The following is a 22,638-nucleotide window of genomic DNA, read 5'->3' on the forward strand; positions in this document are numbered from 1 at the left end:
TGTTAATTTTATTGCTTATATTGAAAACCAATTTCATACTACTGCTAAAATAATACGTACGAATAATGGACTAAAATTTGCTATGAAATATATTTTCTCTTCAAAAGGCATTATACATCAAACAACATGTGTTGAAACACCTGAACAAAATGACATAGTTGAACGAAACATCAACATCTACTAAATGTAACTTGTGCTTTAATTTTTTAAGCTCAGTGGCCTCTTCTTTGTTGGGATTTTGTTGTTCAACATGTCACTTTTCTTATTAATTGTACTCCTACTCCACTGCTGCAAAATATTGCTCCATATGAAAAATTGTATGGTATACCTTGTGATTTATCCATTTTACGTGTTTTTGGATGCCTTTGCTATTCTAGTACCCTTACTACACATAGAAAAAAATGAGATGATAGATCTATTCAAGGCATTTTTTCTTGGTTTTCCTCCTCATACAAAAGGATATACTTTCCTAAATCTAAAGTATCTTCGTATTGAGATGTCAAGACATGTAACTTTTTATGAAAGTCATTTTCCATACATATTGAAAAATGATACATGTGAAGCTCCCAACAATTTGTCTTTAATCGTGCCTACAAATTATGATATAAACTGTGATATTTCTTTTGACAATGCTCCCACTACACATGAGGATTCCACCCCTGTTCATGATGTTCCAACTACACCACCTAGACAGTCCAGTAGGCAACTTCGACCACCAACATATTTGGAGGATGTTCATACTCAGTTCCTCAATGCAAGCACTATAAGTACTAAATATCCTATACAATTTTTTCTTTCCTGTAGTGCATTATCACCTGTTTTTAAAAGAAAATTATGTCTTTAAACACAGGGAGCCTCAAACTTATAATGAGACATACAAACATGCTTGTTAGACACAAGCAATGAAAGAAGAGCTTGATGCCTTTAATGCCAATCACACATGGCAACTTACTCCTCTTCCACCAAGAAAGACATCCATCAGTTGTAAATGGCTCTATAAAATTAAACATAAATCTGATGGCACTCTTGACCGTTACAAGACACGTCTAGTGGCCAAGGAGTACACTCAACTCGAGGGCCTTGACTTCCTTGACACTTTTGCTCCTGTAGCAAAACTTACAATCGTAAGGCTTCTACTCGCAGTGGCTACTGTCAATAACTGAAGTTTAAAACAATTAGATGTTAGTAACACCTTTTTACATGGCGATCCCATGAAGAAGTTTACATGCAACCACCACTTGGTCTATCTCTTCCTACACCCCAACATCTCTGCAAACTTCAAAGGTCTCTTTATGGACTTCGCCAAATTGGCAGACAATGGTATGCTAAATTATCTTTTTTTCTTCTTTCTCATCATTATATATTATCTTCTGTTGATCACTCCTTTTTTTTCTTAAACGTGTTAACAATAAACTAATTGTTATCCTTATTTATGTTGATGATCTTGTACTCACTGGCAACACGTCGAGGAGATTAACAACATCACTGCTTTACTGGATCAACACTTCAAGATAAAGAATCTTGGTGATAGAGATTAACAACATCACTGCTTTACTGGATCAACACTTCAAGATAAAGAATCTTGGTGATCTTACAAACTTTCGAGGCCTTGAAGTTGTCCACAACAGTAGTGGTCTACATATTAGTCAACGCAAATATGTCTTGGATCTTCTCTATGAAATAGGGATGTTAGATTTTGCTTCAATGCCAACCCCCATGACACATTCCTCTCGACTAATATCTTTTGAAGGCATTCCTCTAACCAAGACAAAATCTTCCACCTATCGCAAATTGATCAGCAGATTTATCTATCTCACAAAGACAATACCTGATATAGCTTTTAGTGTCAACAACCTCAGTCAATTCCTTTCTTCTCCCACTAAAGCTCATCAACAGGATGTCTTTCACATCTTAAGGTATCTCAAAAGCAATTCTAGCATTTTCTTCAACCACAACAGCTCCATAAAACTCTGGGTATAATGACTCTGATTGGGCAACCTACCCAGAAACTAGAAAATCAATAACTGGCTTTTCAATCTTCTTGGGAGAGTCTTTGTGTTTCATGAACGCACCAAGCACATTGAGATCGAATGCCACATTGTCAGAGAAAAGATCATTGTTGGACTTCTTAAGTTACTTCCTGTACCATCTTCACTACAAATTGTCGACATCTTCACAAAGCCTCTTGCTCCAGTTACTTTTCACTCAACTTAAGTCCAAGCTGGTAATGAAAAACATGTACTCCCAGCTTGAGGAGGGGTGATAAACTTTTGTTTGGGCCTGTTGCTCTTTGCACATTCTTTCTCTTTTTCGACCCTTATGTTTGGCCCACACATTTACTGCTTTTCCTTTATATTTGATCCCCATAATTACCAAAAGACACACATAATAATATTCTATTTAGTTCTTCTTTTTCACGTCTACAATCTCTATTTTTCTCTTTCTCTTAGGGTTCTTCTACACTTTCTTGTTTTCTCTGTTTTCCCAAATCACAATCATAATGTTGAAAGTGCTCGCCTCTCTTTGTTGTTATAGGTGCCCTCATCATTCACTCAAAGTTGTTCTGCATCACCACTACAATCGTATTAACTACATCAAACATAGTAAATTCAACTTCATCTCTCGTTTGTATTTATGGGTAAGCGGTACTGAAATAAATGTGTTATTTTGAGGGATTAACGTTGGAGATCTCATATGGACTAGAGATAATGAGTTTTCATAGTATATAAGCGGGTGCAAACTTCATCTTATAAGCCGGTTTTATAAGATTAAGTTAAACTTAAAGTCCACTTCTTAATATGATATCAGATATTAGAGTAATTTAGAGTATATCCTAGCAAGAGTTTGTTGGACTAATCAGATTACCTATTATTTGACCATCCATAATATATAGTATCACGCACGAGTTGATACGTGTCGACAATATTGAAAATTTCATATCAACTACCGATAAAAGATTTTTATAATATATAAGTGGGTGTAAATATAAGAATTATAGGATGAATAGGTAGTTTATGAATAAAGTGTTATATTTGTTGAAAACAAAATGTAATAGACACGTGCAATACAGCGAAACACGTGTTTGTTCTTAAAAAGTTTTACATTTTTAGATTCTTCGGTAAAAATAAAAAAATTTATTGATTTGATGAGTTTTTAGTCACAAATTCTAAATAAAAATTAATCAATATAGAGTATTCTTAAGTCAATAAATGATGAATAATCAATATAAGTATTCTTAATTAAATAAATAATGATTAATCAATATAAAGTATTCTTAAGTCAATAAATAATGATTAATGTTACAGCATTTATTTAGGAGATTGAATTCTTGAAAGAATTTTTTTTCCATTCACTCAAACTAAAAATCGAATCACTAAATACATTTCTTGAGAACAAGTAGGAGGTGTGTTATCCAAGGTTGTGAGTGTGAGAGTTTGTAATAATAATAAATTTAAATATATTTTTAATCCGTACATATATGCAGTCTATGTTTAATTATACAAATATGACTTCATTTGCTTTTAGTTCTTATAAAATAGTTGTTACATCTATAATATTTGTTACTTATAAATGTGATGCTTTATATCTGTTTTTAACCCTTATTATTAACTACAGTTACTTTAACACTAAAAAAATCAATATAATTAAGATAATTACATAACTTAAATTAAATTATATATTTATTAATGAATATAAATAAGCTAATTGTGTGTGTATATATATCCTTTTTATTTTTCATTTAATAACTTATTTTAATATATTTTTGTTAAAAATAATTTAAAATTAGAGATTATCATTTATTTCCTATATGGTTTATATTACTAATTATAATATATTAAAATTGTATGTAATAAAAAAATATTTTTTTATCTGTTTGTAGTTTAACATTAATATCAAATAACTAACTAAATATATTTTAAACTCGTGCCATTATTTTTTTTGTTTTATTTTAGTTATTATAAAATTTTGTTCTTATATTTTAAAAATTAACATTTTTAACTGGATTTTAAAATCTTTAATGTTAATCATAATTAATTTATCATCCAAAAATGTAAAATATTACGTAAAACAAATAGATTATTTTTAAGTGCATAAATTATTAAAAAAGATATTATAAACTAAGTAAATATATTTAATATTTTTATTAAAAGATAATCGCGTATAATTTTAATTTTAATATATTAAGAAAAATAATTTTTATATTTTGTTTTTTTAAAAACAATATTTTTTTAAAAATATTTTTTTTTTGTTTTAAAAAATTATTGAAATAAAACTATCACATATAATTATACATTTGTAATTTTTAGGTAAATAATTATTAGCGACAAAATATAAAAAATGTATTATGAAGAAAATTATTTTATATTTATTTTAACCTGTGTAAAGCTAGAAAATTCTTAAGCTTGTTTGGAACTTTGTTTAGTTATAGTCTTTTCTCTTGAAAGTCAGGGTTCTTAAATAAAAATACAAGTTTAGAATGATTTATAGATATGATAAATGTCTAATTTCAGTAATATTTCATATTAAAATATAGACACTTATGAGGAATAATCCCTAATTTATATAATTTATACCTTTTTACATTTTTTATGAGCTTTATTTGAATAAGAGCATTTTATTCTCCAAATTTGGTGTTAATTGAAGATTTTTAGGGATGATTGAAGATTTGGAGTAAAGGAGAATAATTTGAGCTAAAAAGAGAAAGCTGGAAGGTTCCATAATGAAAAAAAAATGCAAAGAAAGATTGGATCTTTTCTATGTTTTATCACTTAGCCTAATAGCGCGACACAGAAAGCAACCTAACCCTAGAAAATTAGGTTAAATAGGGGGCTAGAGGTTCAACCCTAGTGTGTCAGATTGAGAGTAAAACACCATAGAGTGAATTGTAACCCAATTGGGAGAATGGAAGAAGTGCTAGAAGTATGCGTGGTTAATTCTACCATTTGGGATTGAGAGTAATCTGCTTGAACTCTTATGTATTGAGGTGATATCTTATATATTAATATCCAGTTTTTGATTAATTATTGGTATTTGATAAGTGTCTAATTTCAGTAATATTTCATATTAAAATATAGGCACTTATGAGGATTTATTGTTAATTTACATATAAAATAATCCCTAATTTATGAATTTATACCTTTTTACATCACATTTTTTATGATCTTTATTTGAATAAGAGTATTTTATTCCAAATTTGGTGTTAATTGCAGATTTATAAGGAAGATTGGAGATTTGGATTAAAGATGAATGATTTGAGCCAAAAAGATAAAGATAGAAGGTCCCAGAATGAATGGAAAAAGATGCAAAGAAATATTGGGCCTTTTTATGTTTTATCATTTAGCCCATTAGCGCGACACAATAAACAACCTAACCCTAGAAAACTAGGATAAATAGAGGGCTAGAGGCTCAACCTTAGTGTGCCAGATTGAGAGGAAAACACCATAGAGTGAATTGTAACCCAATTGGGAGAATGGAAGGTGATAGAAGTATGCGTGACTAATTCTACCCTTTGGGATTGGGAGTAATCTGCTCAAACTCTTATGTATTGAGGTGATATTTTATATATTAATATTCAGTTCTTGATTGATTATTGGTATTGTTGTTTTACTTTTAATTCTCCGTGACAAATTGAGAATCTTAAATCTGACCGGGAGGTATTTTTAGGGTTCGGACCTAAACAACAATACTTAAGATATTTGAGTGCTAGGAATAGACTTGAAATGTTAATTGCTATTAAACGTCTGAGCTTCGTTCTAAGTTGTTCTTATAAGTAAGTATGCGAGGGATCGATAGTTAGGGAACATTCTTAAGGATTTTATATGCGAGGAATTGATATAAACGATTTTTATACGGGCATCAATTTCAATTAAAGAACTTAATATTAACATGCTAATCAAAATACATGAGAGTGAGAGAGATGAAACTTAATTCCAATTTTTCCAATTGAAGCAACTAATTCTTTGTTTGTTTTCTTATTGATCAGTGCCAACATAATCACTTCACACTCTTTTTTATTGTTCTGTTGTTATATTTAGCGAATATTGTACTCGATGATTCACTGTTCTTTGTGGGATCGATATCCGTCCTTAGGGACAATTATTACTTCTGACAAACGCGGTGCACTTGCCGTAAAAAGTCATCAGTATTGTTGTTTTACTTTTAACTTTTTGTGACAAATTGAGAATCCTAAATCTGACCGGGAGGTATTTTTAGGGTTTGGACCTAAACAACAATAATGAACATATTTGAGTGCTAAGAATAGACTTGAAATTATGCGAGGGATCGATAGTTAGGAGACATTCTTAAGGATTTATATGCGAGTAATCAATATAAATTATTTTTATATGTGAGTAATCAATATAAATGATTTTTATACGACATCAATTTCAATCAAAGAACTTAATATTGACATGCTAATCAAAATACATGAGAGTAAGAAAGATGAAACATAATCCTTATTTTTCCAATTGAAGCAACTAATTCTTCTAATTCTTTGTTTGTGTTTCTTATTGATCATCATTGCCAACAAGGACGGATATCGATCCCACAAGCAACAGTGAACTATCGAGTACAATATTCGCTAAATATAACACTAAAACAATAAAAAGAGTTTTGAGTTGATTATGTTGGCACTGATCAATAAGAAAACAAACAAAGAATTAGTTGCTTCAATTGGAAAAATATTGATTAGCATGTTAATATTAAGTTCTTTGATTGAAATTGATGCCAGTAGAAAATTCATTTATATCGATCCCTCGTATATAGAATCCTTAAGAATGTTTCCTAAACATCGATCCCTCGCATATTTATAAAAACAAATTAGAGTTACACTCAGACGTTAATGGCAATTAACATTTCAAATCTATCCCTAACACTCAACTCAAATATGTGTAATATGTATGTTAAGTATTGTTGTTTAGGTCCGAACTCTACAAATACCTCTAGGTCAGATTTAAGATTCTCAATTTGTCACGGAAAGTTAAAAGTAAAACAACAATACCAATAATCAATCAAGAACTACTGAATATTAATATATAAGATATCACCTCAATACATAAGAGTTCGAGCAGATTACTCTCAATTCCAAAGGGTAGAATTAGCCACGCATACTTCTAGCACCTTCCATTCTCCCAATTGGGTTACAATTCACTCTATGGTGTTTTTCTCTCAATTTGGCACACTAGGGTTGAACCTCTAGCCCCCTATTTATCCTACTTTTCTTTTCTAGGGTTAGGTGACTTGTTGTGTCGCGCTAATGGGCTAAGTGATAAAACATAAAAAATGCCCAATCTTTCTTTGCATCTTTTTCCATTTTGGGACCTTCCAACTTTCTCTTTTTACTTCAATTATTCTCCTTTACTCCAAATCTTCAATCGTCCCTAAAAATTTGCAATTAACACCAAATTTGGGAATAAAATGCTCTTATTCAAATAAAGCTCATAAAAATATAAAAATGTATAAATTCATAAATTAGGAATTATTTTATATGTAAATTAGCAATAAATCCTCATAAGTGCCTATATTTTAATATGAAATATTACTGAAATTAGACACTTATCAAGACCTCATCCCTTTGGTATGAAAGTAAGCAGTTTTATACTACTATACTTGATTATACTACTTAGATTGTTGGTACAGGTACTTTTATTAATTTCTAGAATGATAAATGGTGTTCTACTACTTCTTTAACAAATATTGCAGGGTTATCTGATGGTGTTAAGATTTTTGATACAGTCTCAGTTTTGGATAGATTGTGATTGGAATATTCCCTTGTCTTTACAACACATGCCTAATTTTTTTAATCATATCATGGTTAAGGAGGAACAAGATATTCCTAATTGAATTCTATATGAGTATGGATGTTTCACTCTTAATCAACTAGGACTTTTTTCTTGGATTCAGGAGTTCCCTTTGGTTAGGGTAAAAACATTTGGTCTTCATATATTCCTCATTCCAAAACTCTAGTACTCTGGAAAGCTTTTCGTGGACGACTTCCTATAAATCAACATATTTAGAATAGAGGTTTGCATATATGTTCTATGTGTTTGCTTTGAGGAAAACATGAAGAATCTATTCAACATTTCTTTTTCGAATGTTCTACTACTTTACATATTTGGAGCTGGGTTCAACATATTTTTATTAATTCTCATTTCTCTAATAAGGATGATCTTCTTTCTTTAATTAAGATTGATGGTAGTCTTTTGGTTAAATTGATTAAGCTTGTTGTAATCACTTTTTCTATTTGGATGATATGGCATATGAGGAATTATGCTAGATTTCAAGATAAGATTGATGTTTCTCGGGCTCTTTCGGTCATTAAAGATCTCACGTGTCTAATGGGAAATTTGTCTAAAGTTTCAATGAAAAATGATATGTTGGATTTCAACGTGATTAAGTTTTTTGGTATTAATACTCATAATGGTAAATTTGTTCGTCCTCTTCCTGTTAGATGGGAGTTTCCTTCACCAGACTGGATTAAAATTAACACTGATGGTGCAACTAAGGGTTATCCTAGTCTTGCTACTTGTGGAGGTATTTTTCATGGGAGTGGGAGTATGTGGGACTTTATTGGTGATTTTTCTGCGTTTATTAAAGTTCAGATTGCTTTGGTTGCTGAGTATTATATGTTATGGAGTTATATATGCTATGGAGGAAGCTCAAAAGATGTGTCTTACTAATCTATGACTTGAATGTGATTCTGCTTTGGTTAGTGGCGCATTTACTGCTAGGACTAAAGTTCAATGGATGCTTAGTAATCGGTGGAACACTTGTCTTAATTACTATGGAAAAATAAGATTTTGGGTTACTTATATTTTTCGTGAAGGGAATGCGTGTGCGGATAAGTTGGCTAACTTAGAATTCATTCTTACCGATTCATTTCATTGGTATAATAGGCTTCCATGTAGTCTATTCTTAGAGTTCTTTATAAATAAGTATAGTTTACCTATATATCATTTTTGTTAACATATGAGTTTTGGTGTAATCCCCCATATTTTTTTTGTATTTTATAATTTTTTTTTATGTGATGGAAGATGATTGTTGTTACTTGGGGGTGTCAGCCTAGCTGAGATGTCAAATTGCATAGTGATGTCTAACATGAAAGCTTTAAAACAAAATATTTTGTAAAGAAATTATTAGATTCTACATATATTATAATATAATCTTATTTTAATTAATTAAAATTTTCAATATATGTTTAGTGAGACAAATAAATATTTTGTTTGTGAAGTTAGATATTTATGAGAGTGATTCATAAGAATCCAATAATATAATTACCCCAAAATTTTGTTTAAAATATATTCTGAATGACTGATACTATAAAAAAAAATAAAAAATCACACTTCATAATCATGAAATATCTCTTCTAGAGTTTTTTTTTTCTCACTTTATTCATGTTTAAAAGAGTGAGAAAGTTGACGTTGTTATTCCTATTTTCATGTTTTTATTTTCTATGAGAGCCAATTTGTTATTTTTTTCAATTTAATCTTTTGGAGATCATTGTTTTTCAACTTATTCCTTCCTCTCTCTTCTTTTTCTCTATTTATATATTTATTTTTTAAAATTGTTTATATAGAATTAAACATTTATTGTTATTTGATTAAGTGAATTTATATCTAAATCAATTTTATAAAGCAGTTGGTAAAAGAATTATTCACTTTTATATTATAATATAATCTTAATCATAATTATTCTTACAACTATTTCGAGACCGAATATTTTCTATCGAGTTGTTCCTCTCTTCTCTAGTCCGACCATCTTTCTTGTAAGTCTGAAAGGGTTTTATACCTGCAATGATACTTTGTTACTCAAGTTAGACGAGGTAAACTCAATTGGTTTAGTTTAGAGTTCAAACAACCATTACCTTTCACTATAAGGGTCCCCTCTTATTTATACTGTGAGTCTCATTCTGTTAGAAGGATTAAGGTAGGCCCAATGAACATTTAACTATGCTTTGTAACTCATAATTAGGATTAACATTCTTAACCTGTGATCTAACGTGACTATTGCTTTTCATCGAAAGACCGTTAAGCCGTTTGTGGTAACCGACCACTCAAACTTCCGATTTATGGTAGAACAATAATTAATTGAGATCTCCAATATACTTTTAAGTTGATAAATAAATATATCGTTTATGACATTAGATATTTATAATGATTTATATGAATCCATTAATATAATTACTCAAAAAATTCAATTAAGATATATTTTGAATGATTCACGTACCATAACAAAACAAATATTTATTTTCATTTTATTTCTATACTTTAAATTATTTTTCATGACCAATTTAATCTGACAAAATTATTTTATAAGATAAAAATTATACTTCAATTATATAGTGTGGTATTTTATAATGTGATTTTATTCCTAATAACATAACATCACATAAATTAGGGTTATCATTCATCCATTAGAAAAATATTGGAGATTAAGGTTAATTGCATTTGAATAATTGCTTATTGAAAATCAATTTCAAGGATTTGAAACTAACTTTTGTTTTCAATAACAAAGAGACCAATACTTGAAAATAAGCTACAAATAAATAATGACAATGACCAAATAAATGAACTTCAGCTGTTCAGGGATGAAGTGTGTTTGAGCTGCCAGCCATTAATGATAATAAACTATCATTATATACACACAAAACATGTTCCTATAACTAATTATAATTTAAATTTAAAACACATAATTTTAGAATACAAATACAAATAAAAATAAATACTTTATATACATGAAATATTTGCAATCATATATTTCTTAATAATAATAATAAGAAAAAAAATTTAAATAATCAAAATGATAGGGCAAATGATTACATATAGTATTTATTAAATAGTCACACATAAAATGGTATAACGAAAACATGTGCTTATTAACTTATAAGAAAAGAAAAATCACCTTCTTCTAAGTGACTAACATTTTTTTATTATTTAATCATTATTATTTCTCTTTTTTATTCTTTTAAAAACATTAGTGTATGTGTACTCATATTTTTCACTATTGTAATTACGATAATAAAAAATACTATTAATGTTAAAAAAGTAATTATAAATAAATAATTTATAAAAAAAATTCTCATTTTTAAGAGTGATAGATGATAGATATAGACTTACAATTTATTTATTTAGTTACTAATTAAATAAAAAAATTTAATATTTTAAAATTTATAAAATATTTTAAAAAATTACTATTTAGTAGTCTTCAGTTTCGTCTTCCTCCTTCATACAAAACCACTCTTTGTTTCTTTCCATCGTGTGCCCTAGCCGCGCCGTTCGACCCTTACCGTTCGGCGACGACGTGCTCTAACCGTCCGTGACGAGCTTTTGAAGCAAAGCTCTCATTGGAATCCCAAACATGTCTTCTTCTGTGTCACAAACCGAAGGACAAGCTACAATTCAAAAACCCTCGAAAGGACCAACATTGTGTGAAGAGTGCAAATCGAACCCATGGAAATACACGTGCCCCGGTTGCTCCTTACACTCGTGCAGTCTTCCTTGCGTGAAATCTCACAAAGAGCGAACTGGGTGCAGCGGGAAGAGGAACCAGACTCTGTTTGTTCCTCTTTCGAAGTTCGATGATGATATCCTTTTATCAGGTACTTTGTTTCTGAAACCTCGTAGTCTGTCTTGAATGTTGATAACCTTTTTTTTTTTCTCAACTTGATTGCATAAGCACAATAATATTGTTTTACTCCTTAATGTTCTTCGAGTCACCTAAGCGTTGTTTGTGCCATGCCATGTTAGTTTGAGTGAGAAAACACATTGTTTGCTTAATAGAAAATTAGTTGAAGTACCCTTTAATTACATTTGGTAAAAATTACGTCTTTTGTATTATTTTAATAGTAGACTGTACGAGTCCTTTTTCAGTTATTCATGAATTTTACTGTTGTTATTATTGATTTCTTTTGGGTATTTGTATGTGCAATTTTTTTTTTTACACTTTTGGATTTGACATTTTGTGTCTGGTATGGATTTTGATTAATGGGTACACTATACTTTGTTGGTGGATTCTTCTAAAAATCCGTATGGCTAATGTGTTTGTGTACTTTGTGATGTCCTTTGGTTAGATTATAATTTGCTGGAGGAGGTGAAGAGGGTGGCTGAATCTGCTCAGAGAATGAGATCTAAATTAGGCATTCATTCATATTTCAAGTTACCCCATCAACTTAAAAGCCTAAAGGGTGCTGCTGTGAGCAGGAAAACCAAACTGATGTTTCTACCTCGTGGAATGTCGAAAAGAGAGAAAAATCAGTCTAGATATGATCAAAGGTATTTTTCATCGTTTTATTATAACTAGCTTTAGTTTCATTAATGTTTCCTTGTTTAATTTTTTATCTTTTGGTGTATACCGGATGTGATCTGTAGCATACCAAGTGGATGTGATCTGATTATTAGGTTTTTTTTATTCTAACACAATGTCAGAGGGATATCTAGATTATTTAATGTTTCATTTTAGATTGTGAAGGTGGTAACTTTTGTTTCATACAATGCTTTCAGGAAGAAGTTTATATCATGGACAATTGAATGGCGTTTTCACTCAACAGATATTGTTTTACATGACCATGGGTGAGTAACATTGATGGTACCTTTGATTTATAATACAAATACTGTACTTTTCCTTCCTGCTGCATGCTTGAAGTCCATAGAATATTGAAAGGATACTGTGCTAATGTTTTCTAGAGTTGATGAAAATACAAGCTTCTACTCCGTTCTAGAGAAGCACCTTAAACCTGGTCCTTGGAATAATCAGCTAAGGCCATTTTGTGAAGTTCAGCTGGATTGTCTAAGGCTTTTCATTCGTAAATACCCGAAGGTGGTTTTCTTTGCCTTTTTCTACTGTTGAAATTCAGTATACTACGGATCTTGCAGGCTTGTATGAGTGCATTGACCGAACAATCAAGAAATGGTTTTGTTTTACTCATTAATTCTATCTTGTTCATGCAAATACAGGGTCCCAAATCACCTTTCAAGGAGATAGATATTAAACTGCCAATCAGAAAGCAATTAGCAGATATATTCCTTTTGGAGTTTCCCGTTGTTTTTGTTTTCTTGCCGACTCACACAATCAATTTTGAAGTTATTACGGATGTCAATACAAGAAAGAATAAATCACCACAGAAAGACAGTGAAGAAAACCAAATCCCGCAAGGGTTATCATTTAGGGAGGAGGTGATAAAAGATGACAGCAACTCTGTAGATCCTCAGGTTTTTGATATCATGAAGCAAGTGGAATCAAATTTATTACATGAAGTGATGACCCAAAATAGGAGTTCTGAGATAGCACCAAATGATTCCACTGATAAGTCTCTGTTTGAAGGAGACACTGGGGGTGATCTTCCACATTCTTTGACAGAAACCAATAATATAAACTTATCTGATGACATGGTATTTGACTTCGATCAAGATTTGATGGATTTCTATACCGACATTCTGGATCAAACAAATCCTAATGATCTTTTTGATTTTGATAGTGAATTTGCGAATAAAACAGAAAATAAAATAGATATAATTGGTGCTAGTGAATTATTCCCTCCTCCAAATGAATTGGAGGAAGGGGAAATCCCAGAATAATTGGTAACTATAATTCACTTCTGCTGAATAATTGGAGAGAAAAAGAGAAAACATTCACTGCACCAGTTTTGTTGAGGATGAGGTCCATTTCTTCCAATAATGGGTTTGAAGCCGAGTTTCCAGTTGTGTGGACATAATTGAGAAGCTCAAACATTCCTTCATATTGGGCATGGCAGAGATTTAAGATTGCTACTTTTTGTGATAATTGTTCAGCATAAGGAGTGACAGTAATTTTCAGTTTGGATTCAGCAATGACTCCGTAAATTCTTTCTGTGAAGATCAAGGTGCTCTTCTGCAACGAGGATTCAGACACACCACAAAAGCCGTGGGTATTGGTTGTTTTTCTGATCACTTGAGGGCAAATTTTGGTATTGGCTATCATTTTTGTTTGTTGACATACTTTTGTGGAGGAATTGATTTCAAATGAATAGATATTTTTTCCAGTCTGTGTTTCCTCTTTCAAATGACAAAATGATACTCGTTTATCCTGATTATCCATATGATTTCTGCCAACCAGAATTTGTACATGCATCTCAGAAACCTAGTAAAGGACAGCAATCCATATGATTACTGTGCATTGTACTTTGCACACACTTTGTAATATATTTTGTTGTGTTATTTCAAATTTAACAGAAACCACAATTTTGTTGTGTTATTTCTTAATTAATGAATCTTATGTATAATTTTGTAGTTTTCAATCAAATTTAACGAATAGTAGAGTGTGTAATAATGAGTGTAAGGCTTTTGCTTCTTGAACCTGATAATAATGAGTTTATTAAAGCTTCTTTATTGAAGATGTTCTTAGGTTGTAATTGAAATAGCTTCTGAATTAAATTATTTTATCAATTGGTTATATATAAGGGATTATTATGTAATTGATTATAATTAAAATCAATTTTTGTCTGGATTAGTTTATAGAAAAATGGTTTAAAGATGCATTAAAAAATAGCCTTCACACAAGAAAGATTATAAGTTTTAAATTTATGGTGATCACTTTCATCCTTCATTGATGTCAACCATTTTAACATTTTGAATTAACAACTAACAAGCCTACCAATTTTTATTTACATGAATTCCCAAACTCAAAAACAAGCACACTCACATGACTTGGCAAAAGAACTACCTCACCCTCAAAATCCAAAGGCATTAATAGAATGAGTAACACCACCATTTTGCTTCATAATGACAATAAAACTTTATTTGATAATTAATAGGAAAAAACCCTTGGAGTTGTACTAAAAGGTTCATGTTCTTCAATGTGTAAATGGATAAAAGATTTGTAAAAGAAAAAGGACAAAAACTTTTGCACCAGCCGGGAATCGAACCCGGGTCTGTACCGTGGCAGGGTACTATTCTACCACTAGACCACTGGTGCTTGTTGATATTTCGATATGTATTTGTTAATTAATCTATACCTGCAACGTCTATTTCATGCAATCATAATATAAAATGAAGGTTAGGATATAAAAAAGAATAAATATTTCATGCAATCATAATATAAAATATTTTCATATGTTTATTTAATTACAGTTTTCATTACAATTATAACGTTTGAATTATAGAGGATGGAGTGTTGGTTTTGTACTTTTTTTTTCTTCATTTTGACAAAGATTAAGATACGTGATTCTAGTTATATTAAAATATAAATTTTTCTTTGCCATCTTATTTGAGTTTAGTAGTCATAATTATGATTTATATTTTTTTTTATTAGCATAAAAAATGTCATCATGTGTTTGCCCAAAACAATTATATTTTCATTTTCATTCAAATATTTCAACTTGTAAAATACTTTTTTTTAAACATTCAAGTTTACTTTCTCATCTAAAAAAATATATTTTCAATACATGAAAAAAATATTTGAACATATAAGAATAGGTATGATGAGAAAAGTACAAATTTATCACATATATATAATAATAATAATAATAATAATAATAATAATAATAATAATAATAATAATAATTTGTGATTTATTAATAATATCTAAAATATATGGTTATAGCATAATTATATTATTAATTAAAAGATAAGAATAAAGGTTACCTTAGAATTTTTCTATAATATAAAAACTTTTTTTTTATAATAAAAGGATAGATAAGTTAATAAAAAATACAAAAAGATCTTGAATAACTATGCTAATTATACACTGATTTAACAATATCTTGTTCTCATAAAATACATTATCAACGTAGACATGTCTTATTAGAGGATAAAATTACATGAAAACTTAATAAACATAAGTTAAAGTAACGAAGTGAAAGTCAAAGATCATATGTGCATGATACAAATAAATGCTAGATGAATAAAACAATACTAGACACATGTATCATTAGACACTAAATTAAAGCAGATAAGTTTAGTAAAAGCATGGACAACATATTATTACCTATACTTAGTGAAATAGATGCAATTCATATGTTTTCAACACAATATGCATCATTGTCATATTACATCATCTATTTTTTTTATAGAACCATCATTTATCAATGCATAAAAGCTCATTTTAGTTTATTCATCTCATCGTACTACAAAATAAAAGATATTAGTAGAAAGTCACAAACCTCTATAAAAGTTTTGACCTAAGATACTCATAAGCACGCAACCTTCAACCGTTCTTTTTGTACTCTATATAGAAAAACACTTCCATACAATAAAGGATAAGGATATTATATATATTATATAAACAAGTCTCATTTGAAAAAGATTAATGTGTAAAAACCTTCAAGTATTGTAATTATAATAATCCTAAATAACTTAGATAGAGAAAAATTTTCATTGTAATTTTTTTTATTATGAAGTAGAATATGTAAAAGTAATATATAAATTTTGTACTTAAGCAACAACTCTTTTGTAGAATTGTTGTATAACTTGAAGAGACTATGTGACCTTTGTTTAAAAAGATCTTATTACTTGTGCTTGTGAGAGATTTAAGTGAATATTCTAAAGAGATTCTGAGTACTAAACTTTGAGAGAAATTGTGTATTTAAGCAATTTAGAAAAACTTTATGTACTCTTTTTAAGTTAAAAACGATAATAATAATACTTTTATATGTTTGTCTTAATAAAACTTTTTACATTAACATTTAACATTAGATAATTATAAATAATCCAATTTAAAATAAACGAGTATAATAATTTTGTTATTATTGAAACTTGTATTACAGGTTGGCTAACCCTTTAAAAAAAATGTGTTTATCAAACCATTAGATAACCCCCTAACTAATGTGTAAAGTTTTGTGAAAAGAACTTTCTAAAAGTGTTTCATTAGCTCCATTCAAACTCCATTTCTAAAATTATTATTTTTTCTTTCACAACACCTTTAAAGGATACCAAACAAAGAGACAAACCTCAACACTCCAAACTAATCAAGATTAGAGCTTCAAGTTCAAGTGGTCACTCAAAGATCCAAGTAAAACTTGACCACTTAATGTGCTCATAATATTAACTTAAAGATAAAACTATTAAGAGTATACATAAAAACACATCTACAAAAATAAAACTTATGTTAACTTATTCTCTTACTTACATTTTCACTCATTAGTCTTTTGTTCAATTACTAACTTAGTATCATAATACTATTTATAAGTAAATTTCATATGTATATGTTATTTTTTTTATTGAAGTTTAATTTATTTCTCATTACTTGTAAAAATTAAAAATTTCACCTCATTGCATCAAAGAATTTATCATTTTCAATAAAAATAAATAAAAACATGGTTTACATTATGACTCCATAGGTATTTATTCAATTAAAAATATTAGAAAACTTTGCTTTGGTAGTTATTTTATTATTATAAAACACATTCATCATAATCTATTTCATAAACAAAAATAAAAAAGACTGAGAGTTTTATCAACGTTATATATTCATTCATAAACAATTTTGCAAATAATGAAAAAAACCTTTTGAAACCCTAAATTGGTATTCACCCAAACGGTGGTCTCTGTACTGCATGGGGCAACGTGACCCATCAAGCTCTCTAACCTCTTAAATCTGCTTTTTTAGGTAATTATTTGGCACTACTCTTGACTTTTCATCAATGTCCAAATCTATTTGTCGTCTTTTATTTTATTATATTATTCATTAGCTTCATTCCAATATTTGTTTGCCTTTTCTATCGTTTCATATTTGGGTAGGAAAGTCAATATCTCCTAATATGATTTATTTTTTATTTAAAATAAAATTTATTAGAATTAAAAAAAAATTATCTATTGAGATAAAAATTATTATTACTTATGTTAAGAAAATATAAATGATTTTTTAATTACTGTTTAGGTTATTATTGTGGGATATTCAATATTAGGAGGATATCAATGTTTTGATAAAAGTATTACATGTATATACTAAATGTGGTAAATAAAAGTTAAAGTTATGAATAAGATTGATTTGTTGAGGAGTGAATGATTACTAATCATTATTTTAATCTTTTAGAGGATTAAACAAGGAAGATACAAAGTTTAAATTAAAGTAACACTTATGTCATTTAACAATTAAAAATAAAAATTCTAATTAATAAAAATTATGTACTTTCTATTCTTTGTATGACGTAAAACTTACAAGTACATGAGTTTATTATTATTGATTTACTCAAAAGTGGTATCTTATTTATTAATATTGAAAAAGTCAATAGAATTTATATATATTATCTAATTATATACATGGTATTGGTATTAGCTAGAGAGTGAAAAAAGAGAGAAAAAAGCTCGTATACGTGAACAGTGGATATTCATATGTTAAATCTGTAAAAGTTATTAAATGAATATTTTTAATAGTTGTCTCCTACTAATAAAAGATATTAAATGAATATTTTTAATCAAAACAAAACTTAAAAAAAGAGAATTTATTAAGACTTTAATCAAACAAAATACTAATAAAAAATACATTTATTGACAATTTATTATGATGGTTATATTTTATCTGTCATAATAAGTGAAGTAGTGACACAATGGTAATTATAAAAGAACTTATTATATTATTTATCAAAAAATCATCATAATAAATATATTTTATATGTGAAAGGAATCATCATAATAAATATATTTTATATCTTTTACTATGACACCTCTCATAGTAAATTTTTTAGAGTTTTACCTTTTTACTAGCTCATCTCTCCATTTCTCCACTAACATTATCTCCGTATTCAACAAATATTCATGCTTATGCTTTTTTGCTCACATCTTCCTACTCTCTTTGCCTCTCTACGTAAGTTCAGGTTCTATAATCTCTCTCTTTTCCTAATTTCAATTTCACCCTAATTTCTCATAATTTCTCATGTGTGCTTTGTTTGTGGATGTCTCAAATAGATTTCTAAAGTGTTAGAGACATTGAAGGTCTACACATCTCTCTGAAATTTGCGAGTTTGTGTCGTCAAAATTTTTCTGCTTGTGCTTCCATTGCGTTCAACATGTATCTTTTCATTTCTTCACTGCAAATCTCGTTCCATTTCTTCTTTTTGTGTCTTCCATTGTGCTCAATAGGTATTTTTAGTTGAAAAATATTATTCTAGTAGAAACTTTTAGTATGTAATAAATTTGAAGTTGGGGAAAAGGAGGATGGAATGGAAGATATAGGAGAAGGAGTGAATGGAAGCAGTGCCGAGAGGAGTGTGCAATAGCATGAGTGCGCAAAGATGAGAATAGGGGAGCGCGAAGGTGCAATAGGCATGGTCCGCAGAGATGATTTTTTTTTTCAAAGATGTATGGATTCACGAATTTACTTTTCTACTTTTACACTTTTTTCACTTTTTGCTTTTGTCTATTCCAAACAACTTTGAGATAAAATAATTTTTCACAATTTTTTTTAATGTATCAATAGTAATAACTTAAAAACCTAAATGATGAGATTTTGAGCATTTGAAAATTTTCTAGAATTTAAAATGATTTTATATAAATAAGAAATACATTTTTTTTTATTTAATTATTTCATTGCCCACCCACAATTTTTTTTTTATTAATAATATTACTATCTTTTATTTAGTCAATTACAATATAATCTTTAAATATATATATATATATATATATATATATATAACTTGAAAGTCTAATATCTAAATATTATATTATATTTAATTTGGGTATATTCTGTATTGGTTTTAATTTTTTAACAAACAAAGTTTAAAGGCAATTAGAATTTGTCCTGTAAAGTGGTTTGTGATCATAATATTATCATTGTTATTTGGCATTAAGAAAAGGGTGGAGGAGAGATCACAAAAACGAAGGAAAGTGATAAAAAGAAACAAAAACGAAGGAGTTAGAACAATAAAATATGATATGCATTTGATATAGGTTACAAATTTTGATATAGGTACACAAAGTGGATATGGCATGGTGAATTAGTAGACATACCAAGTGTACACATATCTGAAGTTGAAGCACAAGAAGTTGATTTAGAGATGAATGATCAACTAGAGGAAATGATCCGTGATGTAGGACATGATGCCTTCCAACATGCACATGTGTATGAAAATTTGTGTATTGATGCTGAAAAACCTTTATATCCAGGATGCACTAAGTTCACTCGATTGTCGGCGGTATTAAAATTATTTACTGTGAAGGCAAGAAATGGGTGGATAGATAAAAGTTTCACAAAATTGCTTGAGTTGTTAAGTGAGATGTTTCCTGAAGATAATATGTTGCCAACACGTAATTATGATGCGAAGAAGATATTGTGTCAAATGGGTATGAAATTTGAAAAAATCCATGCATGTCCCAATGAATGTGTGTTGTACAGGAAGGAATTTGATAAGTTACATCAATGTCCACATTGTGGGATATCACGATACAAGAAGAAATATGATGATTTTGAACATAATGTTAAGAAGGGTCCTCTTGCGAAAGTGTTGTGGTATCTTCCTATAGTTCCAAGGTTGAAAATATTATTCAGTAATGCGAATGATGCAAAACTTGTTAGATGGCATGCAGATGAACGTAAAAAGGATGGTAATTTGAGGCATTTGGCAGATGGTTTGCAATGGAAGAAAATTGATTCCATGTTCCCAAATTTTGCCAATGATCCAAGAAACATTAGGCTTGGACTTGCAACAGATAGAATGAATCCATATGGTAACTTGAGCAGTAAACATAGTTCATGGTCTGTGTTGTTAGTGATTTATAACTTACCACCATGGTTGTGCATGAAGCGCAAATATGTGATGTTATCTTTGATGATCTCTGGTCCAAGACAACCGAGAAATGACATTGATGTTTATTTGAGCCCGTTGGTTGAAGATTTGGAGAGCTATGGAAGCTCATTTAAGGTTGCAAGGACTTCCACATATTGCTAAAAAGAAGCTACAATTCATTGCACAAAATGTAAGTCATTCATCTTACTAGTATGAAATTGCAATGTATAAATTATTATATTATTTTATTTGTATTTAACTTGTAGTGCTCATATCAACCGGGAAACTATGAGTGCGACATAAAATTATATCTGCTAACATTAAAGACTCGTGGAAGGAGTTAATATACAATTAACTCAAATATGTTAAATGTGTTAAATGTTAATTTCATCTTCAATATTTGATTATGTAGATATTCAATGATCCATTTCCATTGAGTTGGAAGTGCTACAAGAGGTTTGAGAGCAGTGGGCATCATTTCTTTTAAGTACTGTAAATTCTCATGTTAGAACTAGTTAAATATTTTGTATGAATTTCAACATATTCACTTTTAAGTATTTACTCTAAAAGATAATTTTAGAACTAGTTAACAATTTTGTATGAATTTCAACATATTAACTTTTAGTTAAGTATATCATTATTTATATGCTAGATCGTTGAGATTTTATTTTAAAAATATTTTCTTGAGAATTGTGGTTATTATGCAGGGTACATTATGCATGTATGAAAATGAATATATCACAAAATAATTAAAAAAAAACAATTCATTCTATGACGGGTAAAATATTATCAATCATAAAAAATAACATATTTTATGATGGTTAAAACAATATGTGTCATAATCGTCATAAAATGTGTTATTTTCTATGATGGTTAAAAATAAATTAGTCATAGAAAATGAATTTTCTATGATGACTTTTAAATATGACATACAAAATAAAGACTTTCTATGTTGCCTGCATTTATAACGGGTCTAAAATCATCATAAAAATATATGTTTTAACCGTCATAAAATGTTCTATTAGTGAAAGTAAGATGAAAATTTATTAAATATCTCAATTATAAACTATTGGATGTGAGTAGAGTATAATAATATTAGTTCTAGGTTTAAACAATTGAATCAGTTTAAATGACAAATTTTGTTTTGTATCAATCATAGTTAGTGTAAACTTTAAATAAAATTTGCAGAAGGGATATTACGTTGCTACTAAATTTTTTATTATGATTATCTGTGAATGACTTTATACATGCATACGTATAAAGATATTTGAAAATAAATATTTTCATTTTTATTTTATTTCATTCAACGAATTAGTGTTTAAGGTACTTAGGTTGAATTTGACCATGTTTTTGTAAGACTTTGACCAATGTATCACAGATCTTCAAAGTTTGAACAATGACTTGCTTCACTCGTGTATTTGAGAAGAGACCTTAAGTTTATTTTAAGTACAAAATTAAAATTGTTGATGTCAATTTAATGGGTAGTTTTAGTATTAAAAATAGTGTTATTTTAATTTACGCTTAAATATGTTCTTCTATACTTAAGTACATTGTAGCACTTTATTTCTATTGGGATGACTCTATTTAAGTTGAGATGTATTTTAAAAAATAAACAATTAAATATTTTTTTATTTAACTAAATAATTTAAAAAAATAATGACTATATATTTTTTAAAATATTATTTTTATAATATATACATTTTAATTAATTATTCATAAAAATAACAATAAATAATAACATTATAAATTATATATGTTTTAAATTTAATAAAAATATAAACACAACAGTTAGAGTAATGAAGATTAAAAATATCTTTCGTGATATTCCTTATCAAGAAATCATAAAATAAAAATTAATTGTTAGTTTTTAGAGATAAAAAATAATTAGTTGTTAAAATGATCTCTAATTTAGTCACTATAACAACTAATTATTTTTTTTTCTAAAA

At 28.7% G+C, this 22,638-nt stretch overlaps 1 protein-coding gene and 1 non-coding gene across 2 annotated transcripts; one reads left to right on the forward strand and one right to left on the reverse strand.

The window, feature by feature from the left end:
* The first annotated feature begins 11,197 nt into the window (after positions 1-11,197).
* LOC137837728 (HIT-type Zinc finger family protein) lies at positions 11,198-14,234 on the forward strand. Its single transcript, XM_068646833.2, has 5 exons — positions 11,198-11,596; positions 12,068-12,269; positions 12,498-12,566; positions 12,681-12,813; positions 12,951-14,234. The coding sequence occupies exons 1-5, from the start codon at positions 11,356-11,358 to the stop codon at positions 13,569-13,571; spliced, it is 1,266 nt and encodes a 421-aa protein (XP_068502934.1). The 5' UTR covers positions 11,198-11,355; the 3' UTR covers positions 13,572-14,234.
* A 641-nt stretch (positions 14,235-14,875) lies between these two features.
* Positions 14,876-14,946, reverse strand: TRNAG-GCC (transfer RNA glycine (anticodon GCC)). Its single transcript has one exon. It is a non-coding gene; the product is annotated as a tRNA-Gly (tRNA).
* Between the last annotated feature and the right edge of the window lie 7,692 nt (positions 14,947-22,638).

The sequence above is a fragment of the Phaseolus vulgaris genome, chromosome 4 (genome assembly GCF_051622355.1).
Source record: "Phaseolus vulgaris cultivar YP4 chromosome 4, ASM5162235v1, whole genome shotgun sequence".
In the NCBI taxonomy this organism is placed as follows: Eukaryota; Viridiplantae; Streptophyta; class Magnoliopsida; order Fabales; family Fabaceae; genus Phaseolus; species Phaseolus vulgaris.

What these genes read in the sequence shown, in the direction of transcription:
- LOC137837728 (XM_068646833.2), top strand. Translation starts at nt 11,356, where the DNA reads ATGTCTTCTTCTGTGTCACAAACCGAAGGACAAGCTACAATTCAAAAA. An exon ending in TGATGATATCCTTTTATCAG is followed by an intron (nt 11,597 to 12,067) that starts GTACTTTGTTTC and finishes TCCTTTGGTTAG; the next exon opens with ATTATAATTTGCTGGAGGAG. An exon ending in TCATTCGTAAATACCCGAAG is followed by an intron (nt 12,814 to 12,950) that starts GTGGTTTTCTTT and finishes ATGCAAATACAG; the next exon opens with GGTCCCAAATCACCTTTCAA.